The sequence below is a fragment of the Mesoplodon bidens genome (genome assembly GCF_964165515.1).
Source record: "Mesoplodon bidens genome assembly, chromosome: 1".
Classification (NCBI taxonomy): Eukaryota; Metazoa; Chordata; class Mammalia; order Artiodactyla; family Ziphiidae; genus Mesoplodon; species Mesoplodon bidens.
The window spans coordinates 47,828,366-47,848,686 of NC_138176.1; the positions used below are offsets into that span (position 1 = coordinate 47,828,366).

Here is a 20,321-nt window from a genome sequence, read left to right on the forward strand (position 1 = left end):
ACTCTTAACAACATACTACAGCAGGTGAACAGTCCTGAAGTGTAAAGACTGGATAAAGGGAGTCTTTAAGGAAAGTGTGGGAAGGTAGGAAAGGCCGTGAGACTAATGAACTGGCACTCACTGGGGATATGAATGACAGAGCTAACATTTACTACGCACTTACTATGTGCCAGGCACTGTGCCAATGGCTGTGCATTAGCTGTTTTAGCTGCCACAATGACCCTATATACTATGAAGCGAGATGAGATTCAGAAAGGTTAAGTTACTTGCCCAAGGTCCCTGATTTGCATGTGGTGGAACTAGGATATGAACACAGGGCTCTGATGCCAAAGCCCATGAGCTCAGCCACCACACAATACTGCCTAAGAGCAAAGGTTTGGTTGGTCTTTCCTCTCATTTCTTTCTCCCACTTTGCTCTCATCCAGCGTGGGAAAGAGAAGCAAGAGGAGGACATGGTTGCCTTCTCCCCTCCACTCCCACTTTATCCAAGACGTTCTTGTAGATCATTGGGTTCCATCCCCTAAAAAGTATTTCTTAAAGGAAGATTTTAAAAATGAAACCTACAAAGCCTTGCATAGAGCTGGGTCAAGAAATCTAAGGCCCTGCCCATTGTACAGTTAAGAGAACTTAAGAAAGGAGTCACTGAAATAAAAACTGAAATGTTTTTGTTATATAAGCCTCAGAAAGCTTGACTGCTTCCCTATCACCTTGTTCTACTGTATGAGCCTCTGGTTATAAAGCTACATCAGCAACGGTTTTCTACTAATGGAAAACTTGATTATGTTGTGTTGCAGTAACAATGTTTACCTCTTCATCTTCATCATCGAAAAGCGAGACCGAGGTGGGGAGTTTGCTAGGCAGGAGAGATGCATCTTTTGACTTACTCACACTTTGAGAAGAAAACAAATCCTGTTGGATCAAGATTAAAGTTCCTGGTTAATAAAATATAGCAGTTTTGAAGTATCAGATATAAAACACTAAAGTTTATGACATGATGGCTGCCATGCATCCAGGTCTCTTTGTCAGAGAGGGAAGCTTGCTGACACAGTCCTTGGGGAACACACATCAGTCCATCCTCACTGTGTGCAGGTGAGAAGGAAGAGACCCACATGTAACTCCACGTGGCGTCACTGGAACCCAGAGGTTTTGATACTCTCACCTGGATGATTAAGGCAGGGGAAATTTTTCCAATCAACTTCCTACCACGCTTAAAAAAATAACTTCCTTTTTCTGTCCAGAGAATCAGAGAGATTAAACAGATTTAATAATGGAAATAGAAGCTAGATTAACAAATTACTGGATCTACGACTCTGTTTTATTTAGTTATATCCTCTTTCCTATAATAAGAGTATGATATGATTTCTTTTAAATAAATACAAATTCAATTTTAACTTTAAAATGTTTGGCATTCTTGAACGGCAGCTAGGAAATGTTGCAAATTAGAGAAAGATCTGGTAGATTCTGAAGAAATTTCCAAAATGTTATAAAATGCCAGCCTATAATGCAAAGAAAGATCTGCAAACTGAGTTGCATGAATCAGAAACATGAAATAGGATAACTATTCCCTCAGGATGAGAAACTTCAGTACACAAGAGACAGGCAAATAGGACAAGAACATAGTTTCTAAGACCTCTCTGGATAATTTTTTTTTATCATGGAATCAATGTCTACTCAAATATGGAGTTAATGACTTCATTAACTGAGAAGAGCTCCACTCAGCCCAGTGGTTTTTGCCTAGGCCCCATGGAGTCCCCATGGTCTGTTTGGGTAGAAGGGGACACACAGCGGGAGTCCCAGGCTTCCCATACCTCTCCTGCATTTTAAGCATTGGCAACATTTCACTTAAAGAAAGGGCTGTGTTAAAAAAAAAAAAAAAAAAAAAAGTAGTAGTAAACCAAAACAAAGAACAAAAACAAATTTCAACATCACTGTTTTGGACCCTTGACTAATATCTTCCTTGGTGTTAGGGGGAAAAAAAGGCTTTCCATTACCTTAAACACCTCCCCAAAATGATTCCACAAGGTAAACTTTAGCTCCACACTTGAGATATAAAGGGAGGAGTAAATATTCAATCCTTTTGGTCCAAAGCTCTTCCTAGACTGCATTGTTTTACTTCTCCTTGCCTAAAAACCTCGACAATATCCAATAAAAACAATCTGTGATGGTACACATGGGACAAAGCCTGTGGTGGTGGATTTAAACCTGTCTGCAAATTCATTTACACTCCTACCATCAGGAAGTGGAGCTGGTGTCCCTTGCCCTTGAACTTGGGCAGGCCTTTGTACTGCCTCAACCAACAGAACTTGGTAGAAGTGACAATGCTGACTTCTGAGGCTAGGTTACAAAAAACAGTACAGACATACCTCATTTTATGGTGCTTCACTTTATTGTGCTTCGCAGATATTGCATTTTCCACAGATTCAAAGTTTGTGGCAACCCTGTCTCAAGCAAGTCTGTCAATGACATTTTTCCTACAGTATTTGCTCACTTTGTTTCTCTGTCAAATTTTGGTAATTCTTGAACTATTTCAAACCCTCCTCCAGCAAAGATTATGACTTGCTGAAGGCTCAGATGATGGTTAGCACTTTTTAGCAATAAAGTATTTTTAATTAAGGTATATACATTTTTTAGACATAATGCTATTGCACACTTAATAGACTACAGTATAATATAAATGTAACTTTTATATACACTAGGAAACCAAAAAATTCATGTGACTCACTTTACTGAGATATTCGTTTTATTATGGTGTCTGGAACCAAACCCGCAGTATCTCCCAGGTACACCTGTACAGCCTCTGTGCAGCTCTCTTGGGGATCTCACTTTGAAGCCTTGAGGCAACACCCTAAGAAGTCCAGCTTCCCTGAAGCTGCCATGCTGGGAGACCACACAGAGACAGAGACGGACCTCCCAAGAGCCCCAGCTGTTCGAGTTTTTCCCACCCAGGCACCAGACACATGAGTGAGATGACTCTCAGCCTGGCCACCTTCAGACTGGAACCACATGAGAGACCCTAAGTGAAAAATGCCTGGCTGAGCCCAGTCAACTTCTACAACCATAAGAGGTAATAAAACTTATTGGTGTTTTAAGCCACAAAGTTTTGGAGTGATCTGTTTCATAGTAATAAATAATCAGAACACCTTTTGAATCACTGAAATTGCTCACATTTGGTTTTTTCACTTAGTCAACTGTCCCAATACCAAACACTAGTCTAGGTGTTAAGGACACAAGCAGGAAACACACCATCCTGCCCTCATGGAGCTTACTCTAGCTGGGACATAGACAGTGAACAAGCAGACATGAAGTGTCACATGGCAATACATACTGTGGGGACAATAAAACAGAAGAGGGGCTAAGGAGCACAGTGTGATGTGTGCTGGCAGGCTTGCTATTGTGCAAAGGGCTGTCGCAGGAGACCTCGCAGTGAACTGGAAAAAGTGAGGAAGTGGGCTATCCAGTTCTGGGAAGAGCACTCCCAGAGGGGCAAAAGCCAGCCCAAAGATCTCAAAGTGCCTCGGTGTGTGATGATGAAAAAGCGAAGAGTGTAGGATAAGACCAGAGTGGGAGGCCCCATCATGCTCTACTTATGTGTCAGGAGTTTGGCTTAACTGGACTTCGCTTAATTCCAATCTTCTGCACACTGGCCACCAATGAAATATAAGCCTCAAGATTTTATTTCCATCAACAGTGATCACTCTACCTCCAAAGAGTTGTATGCTCATCCTGGCTATAAGTGCAAAATAACCACAAGAGCTTAACCCAGAGTTTGTAATTTCTTGAAATTACACATAAATTTCTGCCATGTTCCCTCCCACCTTTCTCTGTGAAGGGGATTGATTACTGCCCATTACACATTCTGAGACAGGTCTCCGATCCCTTAAAAGCCTGGCCTAAAGTTAGCTCTAAAAGGATCAAGGCCTGTGGAAGCCAGAAAAGGCAGTAACGCTTCTGAGAGTTGTCCCTGCGTCACTGGAAAGGTGCTTCTAGGCAGGGCCCTGGAGGACTGAGGCTGTCTGCAAAGCAGCGCCAGCCCACAAACTGTTTAGTGAGACTACTGAAAGAGGAAGCAGTGTGTTGATTTCTGTTCTCGTACAAGCACCTCATTACATTATGGATCAGTTAATAGCCTAAAATATAAGTATCCTGAATTTTCCTCCCAGGAGATTCACTGGATTCAAACCCAACAGTGAAAGTATTGTATACATGTTGCTTTCTATAGACCATGTGTTCTCAAAACATTATTTTCAACGAAAGAAATAAAGTACTTAATAAGCCTTATACCTCTACTGAGAACAACCTGAATGAGAAATACTTTCCAACGTCATATCCATGAACTATTTCCCAGAACTAAGAAAAAGAATGAATTCCTTACCTCAGAGTCATCCTCATCTGAAAATAAACCTTTGTGAGTTTTTGTTTCTGACAAGGCCTTGAGATTTTTGCTGGAAGGGAGGGTAACCTTTGTTGGGAAAAAAAAAAATTGAGAGTTAACAAGCCAGACACCTGAAAATGAGGGTTCATTCACTTATTCATTCAAAAGATGTCCTGAATCTCTGCTAGGATAAGGTCCCAGGCCATGCAGCAGAGGAATAAAAACATCATGGACCTTGGACATGTATCAAGTGCATATAAAGAATTAATGCAAAAAGAGAAGTACCATGGGAAAGAATTTAAAAATTGGTATATGCTAGGAATGAAGGAAGAAACAGTCCTTGTAAAGTAAATTTCTCAGGACAGACAGGACCTGGATATGGGAGATGGTAGAAGCAACAACACTCCAGGCAAAGGGAACTGTGAGAAAAGAGAAAAACAAGATAAAGCAGAGGGCACATCTGGGGGATCAGGGTAGGACAGACTGCCTGCCTCATACAGTGTACAAGTGGGACATGTACCTAAGCTGGAACCTAAGGTGGGCATCCTAGGAGCCTGCTGGGTTCTGAATGCTGGCACCTAGGTGGTCAGAGGCAGAGATGGTCAGGGTTTCAGGCTGTGCAGGATAGCAAGGGAGGGGACAGCAGCCAGAAGAGCTTAAAGAGTGATGGAGACGCAGCCTATTGGCCAAATACAGGTCAATTTGAATTACGATGTTAATGGATCATAACATGTCGAATAGCGAATCTATGATCCTATAGTGATACTAAAAAAGCAGGAAAGAAGGAGGAGAGAAAGCTCTTCTGTTCAGAAGAATGCCAGCTAATTAACATAGAAGAAATGGTAGAAGTAGAACCACATTCTTCTGTTTTCCCCGCCACCCAACATGATAACTGGTTCAGGAAAAGATCACCAGTGGATGTTAAGACCACCGAGGAAGGCAAAATGCAACAACTGCTGAATCTAGGTGCTAGTTATTTGGGTGTTTGTTGTATTCTTTCAACTCTCTGTACGTTTGAAGTCTGCTATACACTTGAAAGGAACAATACTTCCCTCTGGGTTCCAGTGAATTAACAAGATGCCCCAAATCTACACTCCCGTGTTTAGTCTTCCCTCCTGCTCACCTTTTTTTCTGCTCTTTCTTTGTTTTCATCTGTCTGACTTACAGTAGCCTCTGGCAAAGCTGCCGCTTTTTCTTTGAACAAATCTCCTTCCTCATCGTCAAAGATACTGGCAGTGGCTTTGACTTTGTCTTTAGAAAGAGACCACAGCATAAAATTACACGGAGGTCAAAAATCCCACCACGAAATTCACAGATTAAAAATTCTTTTCTCCCAGGGCTTCCCTGGTGGCGCAGTGGTTTAGAGTCCGCCTGCTGATGCAGGGGACACGGGTTCGTGCCCCAGTCCGGGAAGATCCCACGTGCCGCGGAGCGGCTAGGCCCGTGAGCCGTGGCCGCTGAGCCTGCGCGTCCGGAGCCTGTGCTCCGCAATGGGAGAGGCCACAACAGTGAGAGGCCCGCGTATCGCAAAAAAAAAAAAAAAAATTCTTCCCTCCCAAAGAATGAACAGAAAAAGTACGTTATTGCTTGATTCGTTACGAAGAAATATTAAGTGGACTAGACTGGAATTTTTCAAAGAACACAACAGCTACTCCAATGAAACGCAGGACAGACAGTTTAACCATCTGGCTTACACCCTTATCCAAGCAGCAGTACCTTATGCTTGGAGTAGTTTGGACTGGCATAAAGGGTAAAAAGAGACCTACGGAAAGAAAGATCATTTAAGAGTCAACCGCTCTAGGAATCTGAGAAGTGACAGTTGGCTCCTGCTTTTAAAAAGTTAAACTGGGACTTCCCTGGTGGTCCAGTGGTAAAGAATCCGCCTTACAATGCAGGGGACGTGGGTTTGATCCCTGATCAGGGAACTAAGATCCTACACGCCGCGGGGTAACTAAGCCTGTGCGCCACAACTATTGAGCTCACGCACCTCAACAAGAGAGCCGCAAATTACAGAGCCAACGCGCCCTGGAGACCATGCGCCACAACTACAGAGCCCAGAGCCTGCATGCCACAACTAGAGAAGAGAAAACCTGCATGCCACAACTAGAGAGAAGCCCACGCGCCGCAACAAAAGATCCCGCATGCCTCAACGAAGATCCCACATGCCGCAACTTAGACCCAATGCAGCCAAAAAAAAAAAAAATAAGTAAATAAATAAAAATAAATAAATAATCAATCTTTTTTTAAAATTTAGAAAAATAAAAAGTCAAACTATACAGAGGCATATAAGAGCAAAAACGGAAACCTCCCACATAATCCCACCTGCCAACCCAAACAAGGCCAGCAGGAACAGTTTGATATACATGCTTCTAATTTCCACAAAAGATATACTAACATGTTAACTCTAGTTATTCACAAATATGGCTAAGTAATAAATAACACAATTTGAAGAATGTGTCTTATGATTTGCATTTTTCACTCAATGTACCTAGGGTATCTTCCCATGTCAACACACATAAAACTCATTCTTTCTCACAGCTTCACAAAATTCCACTAAATGGAAGGACCATAATTTACCCTACAGATGAATATTTGGGGGGATTCCAACCTTTCGCTACCACAAGCATGGCTGCTGAATGAGGTGTGTGTCACTGCAATAGGGCACTGATTCACGCATGTCCCAGGAGAACAGCAGCTGTCAAGGAAAGCGGCACCAACTTACTTGTGATTCCAAATCAGTTAATCCCACCAAGTGAGAGCCCTTCCAAGCCACGAGAGGCACTTACTCCTTTATTCACTGTCATTTCAGTAGGCCTAGATGTGAGCGTAGTATGTGTCCAGTTTGCACTCTTTCTAAAACCCGGCTATTAGTTCCCTCGCATTTTTGCTGCTGTCTTTACTTTCACACCTACTGCTGGAAAAGGAGCTAAGTCCAGAGACCCTGCTTCTCGATGCTTCCTGGTCCACCTAGTCCTTAGGAGAAAAAGCCCTTTGTTGCTCAAGTTGCTGGAAGTTGTGTGCACCTCAGTGGTCTACCCTTCTTTTCTAGAAAGACAACCAATAAACCCAATCCTTTGCTACTCCAAGTGCAACCCATGGACAAGCAACCTCTGCCTACCAGGGAGCCTGTCAGAAATGCAGAATCGCAGGCCCCACCCTAAACCCAGTGAATCAGAATCTGCATTTTGACAAGAGTCCTGGGAGAGACATCTGCTCATTAAATAACAACTGATTCAGAGGAGTGACTTCATGAACAAGCTGGCTGAAATTTGAGGGGAGAAGAAAGGAGAGTGCCCAAGTGGCCAAGGAGCTAAAAACCCTGTTACAGAAGGGCAAGTCAAGGTCACCTGGGCTTTCTGGTACAGAGCGGAGAAGCTGGGAACTAAACAGCTAGCACGAACATTCTGCTCATGCTCATGTATTTTCCTAAGGACTCTGGAAGAAAGTGTGATTAAAACTTTCTCTCTAATTGAAAAGGTCAAAACTAGCATCTTGGGCAGATATTAGAGGGGAACAGATTTCTCTCTAAATAAGAATCCTAGTAATTAGTTTCCAAAGCAGGAAAAATTGGTCCATAAAATACAGACCTCCAAGGCACCATAACTATCTAAGTAGAGATGACACAACTCTGACAGGAACGCTTGAGGAGGGATTCTGGCACTGCAAGAGATAAGGAACTAGATGAACTTCATGCCTTTTTAGGTCAAGATTTTTTTTCTTTTTTTTTTTTCTTTGTCTGCACCACACGGCTTGTAGGATCTCAGTTCCCTGACCAGGGATTGAACCTGGGCCACAGCAATGAAAGCCTAGAATCCCAACCACTAGACCACCAGGGAACTCCCCTAGGTCAACATTCTTTATTTGGCTGAATTCCCAGAAACAGAAGATGGAGCAGTACCTGTCTTGGGAGGTTTGCTACGGGATGCTGCAAAAAAGTCATCATCATCGTCGTCATCATCAAAGAGGCCAGCAGGTGCTGGGAGGTACGAGCTTTTCCCTGGAGTGGGCTGCTCGGGCTTCTGGGCCTCCTTCAGTGATGGAGCGCAGGTGGCACCAAACACATCAGTGTCCCCTGTGGGTGGAGGGACAAGACAAACCAGCTGTGAGCCAGGGTGGGTGCACATCCTGACTTTACAGGAGGGGGAAAAGAAAAAAATAGTACCACCACCCAGAACTTGTAGTTTCAGTTCATCCACAAAACACATTAACAGGACCCAACAACCTCCATCCTTTACTGATATAGAATGTCCCACAGTGCAGAATCAACTGATCACTCAGACCGAAAAAAGTCCAAGGCCACTGATTTCTAAGGTAATATGAGCTAACACAGGTTAAGTGAGCTCTCACTCTTCGATGCCCTCTGTAGTTCTTCACACTCTCCTCCCCAGTCAGTCCTTTGAAGATGACAATCTTAAAAATGACAAAACGACAGGTACATACTTTTTAAAAACAAACTCTAAGTTATGATACCTAAAAATACAGAAACAGCTCCTGCTGGGATTTTCTTTCCAGGTTTGGAGGATGAAGAAGCTAAAATGAGAAACAGAGAGATAACATTTCAACAGAGAAAACAACTTTCCTTGTTAAATGCACCTTCCTAAAATATGCGCAATACAATACACAGCTAATAGGAGAATTTTAAAACTCATTTTTCCTAAAAACAAATATCATGTATTAACGCACATATGTGGAATCTAGAAAAATGGTACAGATGAACCCATATGCAAGGCAGAAACAGACACACAGACGTAGAGAACAAACGTATGGACACCAAGGGGGGAAAGGCAGGGGTGGGATGAATTGGAAGATTGGGACTGACATATATACACTAATATGCATAAAATAGATAACTAATGAGAACCTGCTGTATAGCACAGGGAAATCCACTTCGCTGTACAGTAGAAACTAACACAACACTGTAAAACAACTATACCCCAATAAAAAAAAAATTTTTTAACTGATTTTCCTAAAAGAGCCATTTTAAAATTCCTTAGTATCGTCTTCCCTACCAATGTCATGACTTTTTTTTCTTGGTATTAAATCAATCTAGGCTGTGACTCCCACGGAAGATCACTGACTCTGGGCAGGCTATAACACTGGGGTCGGCTGGGGAGGCCAAGGAAGATGTAGAGCACAAATGGGGGAGGCAAGGGACAGAGCAAGCAGGGCTCGACAGTTCTGACTCCATCCAGTCCAGTTTGATGAGAATAAGCAAGTAAAAAAGAACAGCAATGGGCTTCCCTGGTGGCGCAGCGGTTAAGACTCCGCCTGCCAATGCAGGGGACACGGGTTTGAGCCCTGGTCCGGGAAGATCCCGCATGCCGTGGAGCAACTAAGCCCGTGTGCCACAACTACTGAGCCTGTGCTCTAGAGCCTGCGAGCCACAACTACTGAAGCCCACGTGCCTACAGCCTGTGCTCTGCAACAAGAGAAGCCGTCAAAACGAGAAGCCTGTGCACCACAACAAAGAGTAGCCCCCGCTGGCCGCAACTAGAGAAATCCCGCGCGCAGCAACGAAGACCCAACACAGCCATAAATAAATAAATAAATCTATTTAAAAAAAAAAAGAACAGCAAAATATCGGAGATGTCAGTGACAGAAATGAAGACAAAAACAGGAAATCAAGAAACTAGGCAAGTCACCGATGCCAAAAAGTGGAGAGCAGGAACCTCAAGACAATCAGGTCAGCCAGCATCATAATAGATCTAAAATTTGACAACTTGTGGCCTGGGGAGACCAAGTCACTTAAAATAACTCATTCCCAATTCCCAAGAACTATCACAGACCTAATGGAATAAAATTTTTAAGTTTTTAAATAGCTTATGGATGCTTTTTAAAAATTCCACAAATTATTCTAATGCACACTGGGCTGAGGAATTACTGATCTCCAACTTATGTGCAGAATTTCAGAAATGTTTCTTTGAACTAAACTTGATTAAATTAAAATATCCTCAACACTGCTGGAGTGCTTTCGCTGGTTGACTTTGAATTCTCTAAGAAAGAGACAAAATTGTGATGTGGGTTTACAGATGGTACTTTTTGTTTTTTTTCCAAGACGTGAATTAGTGTAAAGGAACAGCTTTTAACTAGATCAAGGCAAACACAACAGCTTCCTGCCTAACACAGAAACAAGGTTTGGGAACAACTTCAAGGGTTCCATCTCCTGATGGGAGGTAACCAGTTCTGGAAATCTGTGCATGAAGAAGCACAGGCACCATCAATCCACGCTCACCTTCATTAACAGAGGCTCGAGCTCCCCGATCCTGAGGGGCATCCATGAAGAGGTCACTCTGCTTGTAATAAAGTATACAACACAGTTCAGAATAGCAGAGGAAAATGGAGCTGCAGTAAAGATGTCTAAAGAAAAGTGCCTTGTAAAGTTTAAAGCTACATAGTTACTGTTCTGTCAGAAAATCAGTTCCAAAGTGAAGACTATGCCAAAATCAGACCCTGAAATAATTTAGGTCTGCCCAGGAATTAAATACAAATGTAGAAAAAGACAAAACACAAGGTAAGAAACAATCACTTAACCAAGTAAATTTTCCACTATTAACACTCACATCCTCTCCCTATTTAACAAAGGGCATCAGGATACAGTATTTCCTCATTTTGTGATTCTTAGTTCAAAATCTCCTAAAATATGAAAGTAGAAGCAACTTCCAACTAAGAAGCCATCCTTTCCTTACTAAAGGAACTAACTGTATTTCTTCCCTGTGGACACGTGACACAGCTATGGAGAGCTTCGCTATTCCCGCTGACTTACCTCCTCATCCTCATCATCAAAAAGTCCCTTCCCTCCGCTGAACAGGCCACCTCTAGAACCAAATGGTGAGAAGTCTTCATCTGTCAGCTTGGGGGGTGCGAATAAGTTATCTTCTTCATCTAGCAAACAGAAAGAAATGTTTTGCAGGGAGAATTAAAGATGCGTTTAGAACCCCAGTTCTGGGGATTAACCTTTATAACACCTCCAAAACTGGCATAGAGTTTATCTAACCATATGTAACAAGGACTGCTTGAATGCTGGCAGTCTCAGGACCTTCAGACAAAAACTCATTAAACAGTTCACTGAATCCCTTAAAATGCTCTTTGGTTTCCCCACTCTCAAGTCTGTAAATGTCTGGGGCAAGGTAAACTCTGCAGGCAATTACTTTCATCTAAATTTCTTCTGAAGCAAGTCTATGCTTCGATTGCCATTCAAGACCTATTCCACCAGAATCTGAGGGACAGAAAGGTAGACTGAAGAGAGAGCTGCAGATTGACACAGTCCCAGGTGGAAACATAATGGACATTAACACTGAACGTTAAAGGGTCTGATATAATATTCCTTATTGAAAACAAATGCTAGAGCTCCCTAGTTTCTAAACGTCTACAGAAGTCTAGAAAGACAGCTAATGATCCCTATAAAATCTAGTAATTCAAATCTTTAAGGCATTTTAACTCCACACTCACTTCCCCCCACACCCCAAAAGCATGCTCTTAAATGCTTTCAAAAAGTGTACAGAGACAGACCTCATGTGTCAGCACTTAAAGAGGCACTTTTACAGATCACATAAGCAATATTCCCATTCCTGGGTCAAGAGCCTCCTAAAACAAGAGAATTGAGGGGAAAGGCTTACCATCTGAGGGAGTTTTCCTTTCCTTCTTCTCTTTCAATGTCTTCCGAGGTTTTGCTTCCCCTGGGGATAAGCCTTGAAGAATATTTCACAGTTTGAACAATACTCAGTCCACCCTTAGTATTTACCTACTGATTCTTCACACACATCTGCCATCCTCACAACTCCTAAGCTAAGAGCAAGACATTCAACTTTGTATCTCAGCTCCACCTGAGCACCCCTCTCAGTGCCTTACCCAGAGCAGATACTCAAAAAGTGCCTCTTTTTAAGGCAGAAAGCTTCAGCTACCATACCAGGGTCACGTGCATGACAGGACTGCATTTGCTGAAAGACTTCTGACATCTTTCCACTCTGTTAAATCACTAGAATATAGTGTATGGTACATTTTTATCTACTCAAAATAAAATATAGGAGTAAATATTAAGCCAAGGATTCTTCATCTGGGGCCCATGGTTCTCTGTGGTACCCAGTAATCCCATGAAACTGCATATACAGATGCACATATGTGCATTTTTGGGGAGATGGGCTGGGGGTGGGGGTCCACAGTGTTCAGTTATCGAAGAGTCTATAAGCCAAAAAAGATAAGAACTACAATTTAAGCCTCTTGCACCTTAGTAATTAAACAAGGAAATCTACACTCAGTGAAGCCCAGCAGAGGGTCCTACACTTCCCCACTGCCCCTTTAGCTCATCTCGGTGGCAGTGACATACTTGTTTGCTCCTCTTCCATCCGGCTTGCAGCATCCCCTTTGATCCGAGCTGCCAGCTCATCAGCAAATGACGTAGGTCTACTTTTTTTCTACAGGCAGAGAAGACCAAAAGAATCACTTTTTTGTAACATTTTTTGTAACAAACTAGTACAGTTTACTTTTGGACACCTAACAAAACTATGTAAACAATGGCAAAGAAATTGAACTGGTGAGAAAATAAGGTTTAACTAAATAAATGTAAACACATGCACCCTATACAGATCACCTGAGAAAGAAGACTCAGTGTTCCTTCAAAGGTAGATCTCTTTATTTCCTTATTTTTTTATACTTCACTTTAATACATGGTGGTTTTCTTATCTAGATCTAGATAAGAAAACTACCATGAAGTGCTTGGGTGGTGGGGGGAGTATTAGGATCTTAAAACTCTGAAACTGAATATATTTTGAATGATCTAACTTGTAAAATCTTAACATTTGGAGAAGAAAGTGGTACTTGTAAGGCAACTTGGGCTGCTCAACCATTATTTTCAAAAGTGTAAATGAAATTACAAATAGGATGCAAAATGAGACAGTTACAAATATAAATGACAATAAAAGGAATGAGTACTAGGTACCATTTCTAAAACCTTGCCAAGTGATAGCAACTATAGTCTTTCTTACAGGTCTGGAATTTTCTTCAATGTCCTCAATATCTTCCTCCTCCTTCTCAGAGTCAGCAAAAATGTCACAACCATCATCATCCTCTTCTTCATCACTCATTTGTGCAGTGTGCTAAGAGTATAAACCACCAGATTAAAACTATTAGATACGGTCATCAAGCTGAAAAAGAGATACTTCCACTTAGCCTTCAGACTTCCCTTTCAAATTGGGAACAACAAGTAATGCACCAAAAGTTATGAAGCAGTAAATGTGCTAGAACAAATAACACACAAGATTTATTTTCAGTGCAATAGCAAAAGATTGAAATAATAAAAATGTCCAGGCTTCCCTGGTGGCGCAGTGGTTGAGAGTTCACCTGACGATGCAGGGGACACTGGTTCATGCCCCGGTCCAGGAAGATCCCACATGCCGCAGAGCGGCTGGGCCCGTGAGCCATGGCCGCTGAGCCTGCGCGTCCGGAGCCTGTGCTCCGCAACGGAAGAGGCCACAACAGTGAGAGGCCCGTGTACCACACACACACACACAAAAAGTCCATCACTAGAGAAATGAATAGACTAAATAAGTATAGCCTTATCTTAATAAAAATACTAATAGTCAAAAGGAATAAGCTGTAACAATTGGAGAGACATCCAAGACCAATCAAGTGACAAAACAGTGAATGATAAACCCCGAATGATATCCTGACCACGCCCTGACACATACACAACACCATTTCTATGAACACAGACATATTTGTGAACGCAAAGAACAACACTTGGAATATGCACTCCCAGATGATAACACCAGTTACTTCTGGAGACCATGAGGAGATGAGGATTGGATGACTCAAACTTAGTCTTATGTGTTAAGTTCTAACTTTTTACAAAGGCAACCACTGGTATGTAAAAATTGTATAATTAAAAAAATTTTTTTTAACATGGAAATCAATAAACTGTGCCAGGCACTATGCTAAAAGCACTTTTAAACTAATTTAATTCTTAGAACTCTGAGGTTAGCAGTGGCACACACAACAAATCTATCTTTAACGATACAAACAAATCCTTCCACCAATGCTTTTAATCACCATACGGTATTATTTGAAAAACTGTCCAGGGACTTCCCTGGTGGTCCAGTGGGTAAGACTCCGTGCTCCCAATGCAGGGGACCCAGGTTCAATTCCTAATCAGGGAACTAGATCCCACATGCATGCTGAAAATAAGCCCACATGCCGCAACTAAACATGCTGCTACGAAGATCCTGTGTGCTGCAACTAAGACCCGGTGCAACCAAAATTAATTTTTTAAAAACTGTCCGAATTTACAGATCTAATAGTAAATTCCATAGAAATAAATACACTGTACAGAAGGATTATTAAAATTATAAAGATGAGCCACATTTGTGAATACAACTGAAAAAAATACAAGTAACAACCAAAAAGTGCTAAATCTTTCACTTGATAATTGGAAATTTTTGTGAAAAAATATTTCCAAATTAGGAAAGTGAAATGCAAATTGGGATCATCTCAATATACCACCGTACATATACTATGGTAGCAAAAATCATAATCCCAGTGCTGATGAGATTCTGGGAAAATCATTATGCATGATCTGTTAATCTGAATGTCCATTAGACAGTAGTATCAAGTGACTCTACACCACCTAATTCCTAAGGAAAGAGCTCACAGAAGGAAAGGATTTTTATGTATGAAAACACTGAATGCAGCATTATGTCAAAAATTAAAATTTACAAATAAACTATTTCCCATACACATTTAAAGACTACAACAGTATTACATATGTATGTTAAAAAATATAGAAGTTTACAAAGCAAATTACAAAGACTATTTAAAATGTCAAGGAAACACTTGTGACATGTTAATATAAAATAACAGAAAATAAACTATGCATGTTATGAAAAGAACATATCCTTAGAAGGATATACAAAAATTAAGACAACAGTGCTAAGACAGTAGGATAATAAGATTTCCATCTTTGGAGTGTTCCTTAGCCTTACTGCTATACTGTCTCAAATTTTAAAATAGGAAAGGAGTGTTCATGTGAAAAATTCAGTTTCGGTAATCAGGGCTTGTTTTATAGGCTCCGTTTCTCAATTTCATTTTTTACTTCTTTGTTGTCTAAGAAAAATGAAGATAAAATATAAAGCAAATGAGAAAAAATATACAAGAGGGTAGTTAGCCTAAAAACATGAAACATTTGAAGGAAACATGAATAGTTGTAAACATGAACAAATCCTCACTTTCCCCTAAGTCATTCAAAGTAATTTTAGCATAGATTTAGTATAAATGCTATGCTTCAATTAAAATTTAAGTCACTTCAACATACGCATCTTACCCGGTTTTGATCATTGTCACTATGATTGGCAAAATCTTCATCTGACTCCTTTAGGAGAAAAAAAAAGAGGCTTTTTTGTTAACACAGGCTTTACTTGGAAGCACAGAAATGATCTCGGGTCTAAGTCTCTGGGGTAGCCAACACTGGGTCTCTCTGTACCGACTACTGGTCACCTGACGTATCAAGATGCAGATAAGGTGGAGAGTTGGCAATGTCGCCAAGGACTATTCCAGTTAACATGTCATTTTTGTGATTCATTTAAACCTCTTTATTTGTTCATATTGATCTGCCCTATCATCTCTAACCTTTGGATTTAAAGTAAGAGTTGCACATTTAATTAACTAAATTATCAAAAGTTGGTTTGCATTATTTTACATTTTGGACTACATTTTCTATTTTCCCTCTAAGTAGGTTAATTACTTCAGCAGGCCCAGGAAGGGAACATGAGTATTTAATATGAGCAATGAGGTAAAGAGTTGCTTCAATGGCTAAAAGCAAAGGATTTAGCTAAAGACAATCAGTTATACAGCAAGGTTATTTTAGAAAAGTTTATTTCCTACTATTAGGTTTTTTTGTTGGGAGGGCTGGAGGGAGGGGGACAGGAAACGGAGACTGTGGAAACAGAGGAGAAGAAAGGAGCACACATACAAAGCTATCTCCGTTTATAAATCAACACTCAGGGACTAACCTTCAAAGGGTTTCTGCCCTTTGCAATAAGGAGTATTCCATTTAAAGGAACAACCCCAGATACAACAGTGGCCAAGGCCCACAGACCCTGAGACCGTAGAGCAGGGAGTCAGATCATGCTCTGTGGGTATGAAGATGCCAGAGGCAGCAGCGAAGCTAACATGTAAGTGGATGCTTTCAGGATCCTTCTGGTCTAGAAAGTCTTTATAGTAAAAGAAAGTTTTAAATGTGGACTTTTCCCCTAGAATTACTCAAAGATAGAACTTACTCAAAGACTGTATCTCAAGCAGAGATTCCACCAAAATATCTAAGCTGCCGCCCTCAAAATATATTGGCAAGAAGAGAATTTGGTGGGGAGGTGAGAGGGTAATGGTAAAAGAGATTAAAGCAGTTTTCCTTGGTTTTTGTATACACGACAAAAAGGAACTCCCACCCCAAGGGGAAAAACTTCAGAATATGGCTTCTGTCACTATTAAAATATTTATGTAAACAAATTGCTAATTCACAAATACGTTATTTATTTAGCCCACTAAACACACCCTAAGTTTCCTGCCCACCGTGACGTGGACACACCAGAAAGCCCTTACCTCTTCTTCATTCTCTTCTTCACTGTCCGCAATACTACCACGATCGCTGCCTACTGAACCTTCTGGTGAGAAGAAAGATAAAGGTTAGCGCCAATATTCATAAGAAAAGATCCTTAGTTCCTTTTCAAGATCACAAACCACCATACATCAGCATCTAAAGATTCTGATAAAACCATCTATACCCATTAACTGGAATTAAAAGTATCTTCACTATAGTGAGGAATGGAACATTTACATAGCCTCAAAGTATCACCCCACAAGATACTTATTAGTTACAAAAAATATATATTAGTTACAAAGAAAAAAACTGGTTTGCACTCTTCGAAGATGCTGAGGTTGTAAAAAGCAAAAAAAGGCTGAGAAATGGTATCAGACTGAAAGAAGACTAGAGAGATTTGACAACTAAATGCAGTGAGTGGATTGGATTCTGAAACAAAGAAAAAGAGAGACTGTAAAGAACATTATTGGGACAACTGGCAAAATTTGAATATGGCTGAGGATTAGCTAGTACTACATCCAGTTAAAATTTTCCTAACTTTGATAATTATACTTTTTGTTGCTGTTGTCAGAGAACAGTCAATTGGTGACTTTATTTCATATAAAAGTTACACTGAAAGAAGAGGTTGAAAAGTCAAGTATACTTGATTTGCACATACTTGCCAAGTCTCACAGGATTCAACCACTTTGATAAATTTTCTATTAATAAACAGGATAGACATATTAAAAGCCTCACATCAAAGCCCAATAGACATGTCCAACCAAGATGACAGATGTGCAAATGAATATGCAGAATATGCAGCTATAAGAGAAAGTTCTTATTCTTAGAAAACACACACAGAAATACAGTTGTCCCTCGAGGGACTGGTTCCAGGACCCCCTTTCCCCCAACACACACACACACACACACACACACACAGATACCAAGATGGCATAGCCTGCATATAACCTACACGCACATCCTTCTCCTGTATACAGCCTTAAATCATCTCCAGATTACTTATAATACCTCATACAACGTAAATGATACATAAATAGTTGTAAATACAATGTAAACAAATGTTATGTAAATAGTTGTCTGTGCACGGCAAATTTAAGTTTTGCTTTTGGGACTTTCTGGAATTTTTTATTCCCAAATATTTTCAATCCAGGTTGGTTGAATACATAGACGCAAAAACCCATGGATACAGACTGCCAACAGTATGGAGAAGTAAGAGGGCAGGACGTCTGCATGATGTCTCCCAAACAGGTTCAGAAAAAGATATTATGTATATATAGAGAGAATGATAAAACAAATGTGGTGAAATGTTCACAAGTGGTAAACCTGGGTAAACAGTATGTGGGAGCTCTCTCTACTAGTCTTACAAATTTAATGTACAGTTTGAAATATTTTTAAATAAAAAGTTAAGATATAAATGTTAAAAGTAACAAAACTATTTGGTGCAAAAGAGTACCTTCACTAGATAGCTCTCCAAGACCTACATCTTCCTGCTCCATGAACAGCTTTGACCCAATTAAATAAGGTAAAGGACGGTCAATGTATAGATCCTGTAAACAATGAAAGGGAATAAGCCATTAAATATTTAGGTTGAAAATAAAATTAGGTATTCCATTTGACATCTTGTTCCATCTGACTACCGCCCAAAAGTTATATAATGAAAGTGGAGAATAAGAAACACAGCAGGATTTTTTTCTTTAAATCACTGATTAAAAAAAAGTTAAATCCTAGGTAAAGATGGCAAAGTAAAGCTGAATCACATAGAATCTCCCTTCTCAAGTGCCTTATTAACAAAAATGGCAAAGGCTTGCAAAAAGTTTACTAGCAGTAACCGAACAAGGAAAGGGGCAAAACTTCATAGCAATATGTCCAAAAGGAGGAGGACCAAATAAAGAAACCGGAAATTCTGGAAACCTTTGATGATGGTAACCTATCTTCCTCCCCTAAAATTCAACTCTGGTGAGCAAAAATCAACCAATCAGGGGCTTCCCTGGTGGCGCAGTGGTTGAGAGTCCGCCTGCCGATGCAGGGGACACGGGTTCGTGCCCCTATCCTGGAGGATCCCACATGCCGCGGAGCGGCTGGGCCCGCGAGCCATGGCCGCGGAGCCTGTGTGTCCGGAGCCTGTGCTCCGCAACGGGAGAGGCCACAGCAGTGAGAGGCCCGCGTACAGCAAAAAAAAAAAAAAAAAAAAAAAATCAACCAATCAATCAATCTCAAGAACCAAGTCCTAAATTTGGAGAAGCACACTGAGGAAATAACCCAAATGGTTTTATGACTTGAGAAGGCAGGTGGGTAGGGGGACATGTGTACAAACAGGATACAAGTAAGGCACAAAGGAAGGGAATGGAGGAGGACTCCTTCACACTTCATCAGGGCAGAGACGCAGAAACACAGAACATAAAGCATGGGCTAGATGAAAAGAAACAGAGTGGCAACTGGGCGAATATTCACAGTGAACATAATTAACTAAAGGAATGTCTCCAACGGACTGATGAGAACCTACCCAGCAGAAAAAAATAACCCAAAGAAGAGAAGAATAATATGTCCCAGAGGTTCACACTGTAGAATTCAGAGAAGTGAAATTGGTAAAATAAGACCAGATGATAAAACAACAAAACAAAATGAAGGATACTGTCTACAGAATAGTACATGTTGGAGATCCTTCCACTGCAGGCCATCACACACATCAAAATTTTAGAGTTAAGAAAGCACTCCAAAAGAAGAAGTAAAGGGCTTTCCTGGTGGCACAGTGGTTGAGAATCCACCTGCCAACGCAGGGGACACAGGTTTGAGCCCTGGTCCGGGAAGATCCCACATGCCGCGAAGCAACTAAGCCCATGCGCCACAACTACTGAGCCTGTGCTCTAGAGCCCGCGAGCCACAACTACTGAGCCTGCATGCTTAGAGCCTGTGCTCCACAACAAGAGGAGCCACCACAATGGGAAGCCCGCGCACCGCAACCAAGAGTAACCCCCGCTCGCCACAATTAGAGAAAGCCCGTGCGCAGCAATGAAGACCCAACACAGCCAAAAATAAATAAATAAAATTAATTACTTTTTAAAAAAAGGAAGAAGTAAAACTGTCACTGTTTGCAGATGACATGATACCATACATAGATAACCCTAAAGATGCCACCAGAAAACTACTAGTGCTAACCAATGAATTTGGTAAAGTTGCAGGATACAAAACTAATGCACAGAAATCTCTTGCATTCCTATACACTAACAATGAAAGATCAGAAAGAGAAATTAAGGAAACAATCCATTCACCATGGCAACAAAAAGAATAAAATACGTAGGAATAAACATACCTAAGGAGGTTAAAGACCTGAAAAAAGAAAAGAAAAGAAAGCTCTCCACCCTGGGG

At 40.9% G+C, this 20,321-nt stretch overlaps 1 protein-coding gene across 12 annotated transcripts in view; it reads right to left on the reverse strand.

The window, feature by feature from the left end:
* LOC308623249 (WASH complex subunit 2A-like) overlaps positions 1–20,321 on the reverse strand; it is a 56,778-nt gene that overhangs the window by 26,003 nt on the left and 10,454 nt on the right. For 6 of the 12 annotated variants that reach the window (XM_081245379.1, XM_081245375.1, XM_081245372.1 and 3 more), the window contains exons 6-18: positions 18,409–18,502; positions 16,958–17,019; positions 15,684–15,731; positions 13,354–13,464; positions 12,696–12,783; positions 11,989–12,060; positions 11,136–11,254; positions 10,605–10,665; positions 8,843–8,902; positions 8,271–8,444; positions 5,496–5,623; positions 4,373–4,459; positions 808–909 (exon numbers count right to left, since the gene is read on the reverse strand). In XM_081245379.1, coding sequence (XP_081101505.1) covers positions 808–909; positions 4,373–4,459; positions 5,496–5,623; positions 8,271–8,444; positions 8,843–8,902; positions 10,605–10,665; positions 11,136–11,254; positions 11,989–12,060; positions 12,696–12,783; positions 13,354–13,464; positions 15,684–15,731; positions 16,958–17,019; positions 18,409–18,502 — 1,206 coding nt within the window. The remainder of the gene's footprint in view (positions 1–807; positions 910–4,372; positions 4,460–5,495; positions 5,624–8,270; positions 8,445–8,842; positions 8,903–10,604; positions 10,666–11,135; positions 11,255–11,988; positions 12,061–12,695; positions 12,784–13,353; positions 13,465–15,683; positions 15,732–16,957; positions 17,020–18,408; positions 18,503–20,321) is intronic. The other 6 variants (XM_081245376.1, XM_081245374.1, XM_081245381.1 and 3 more) reach the window with 3 other exon arrangements.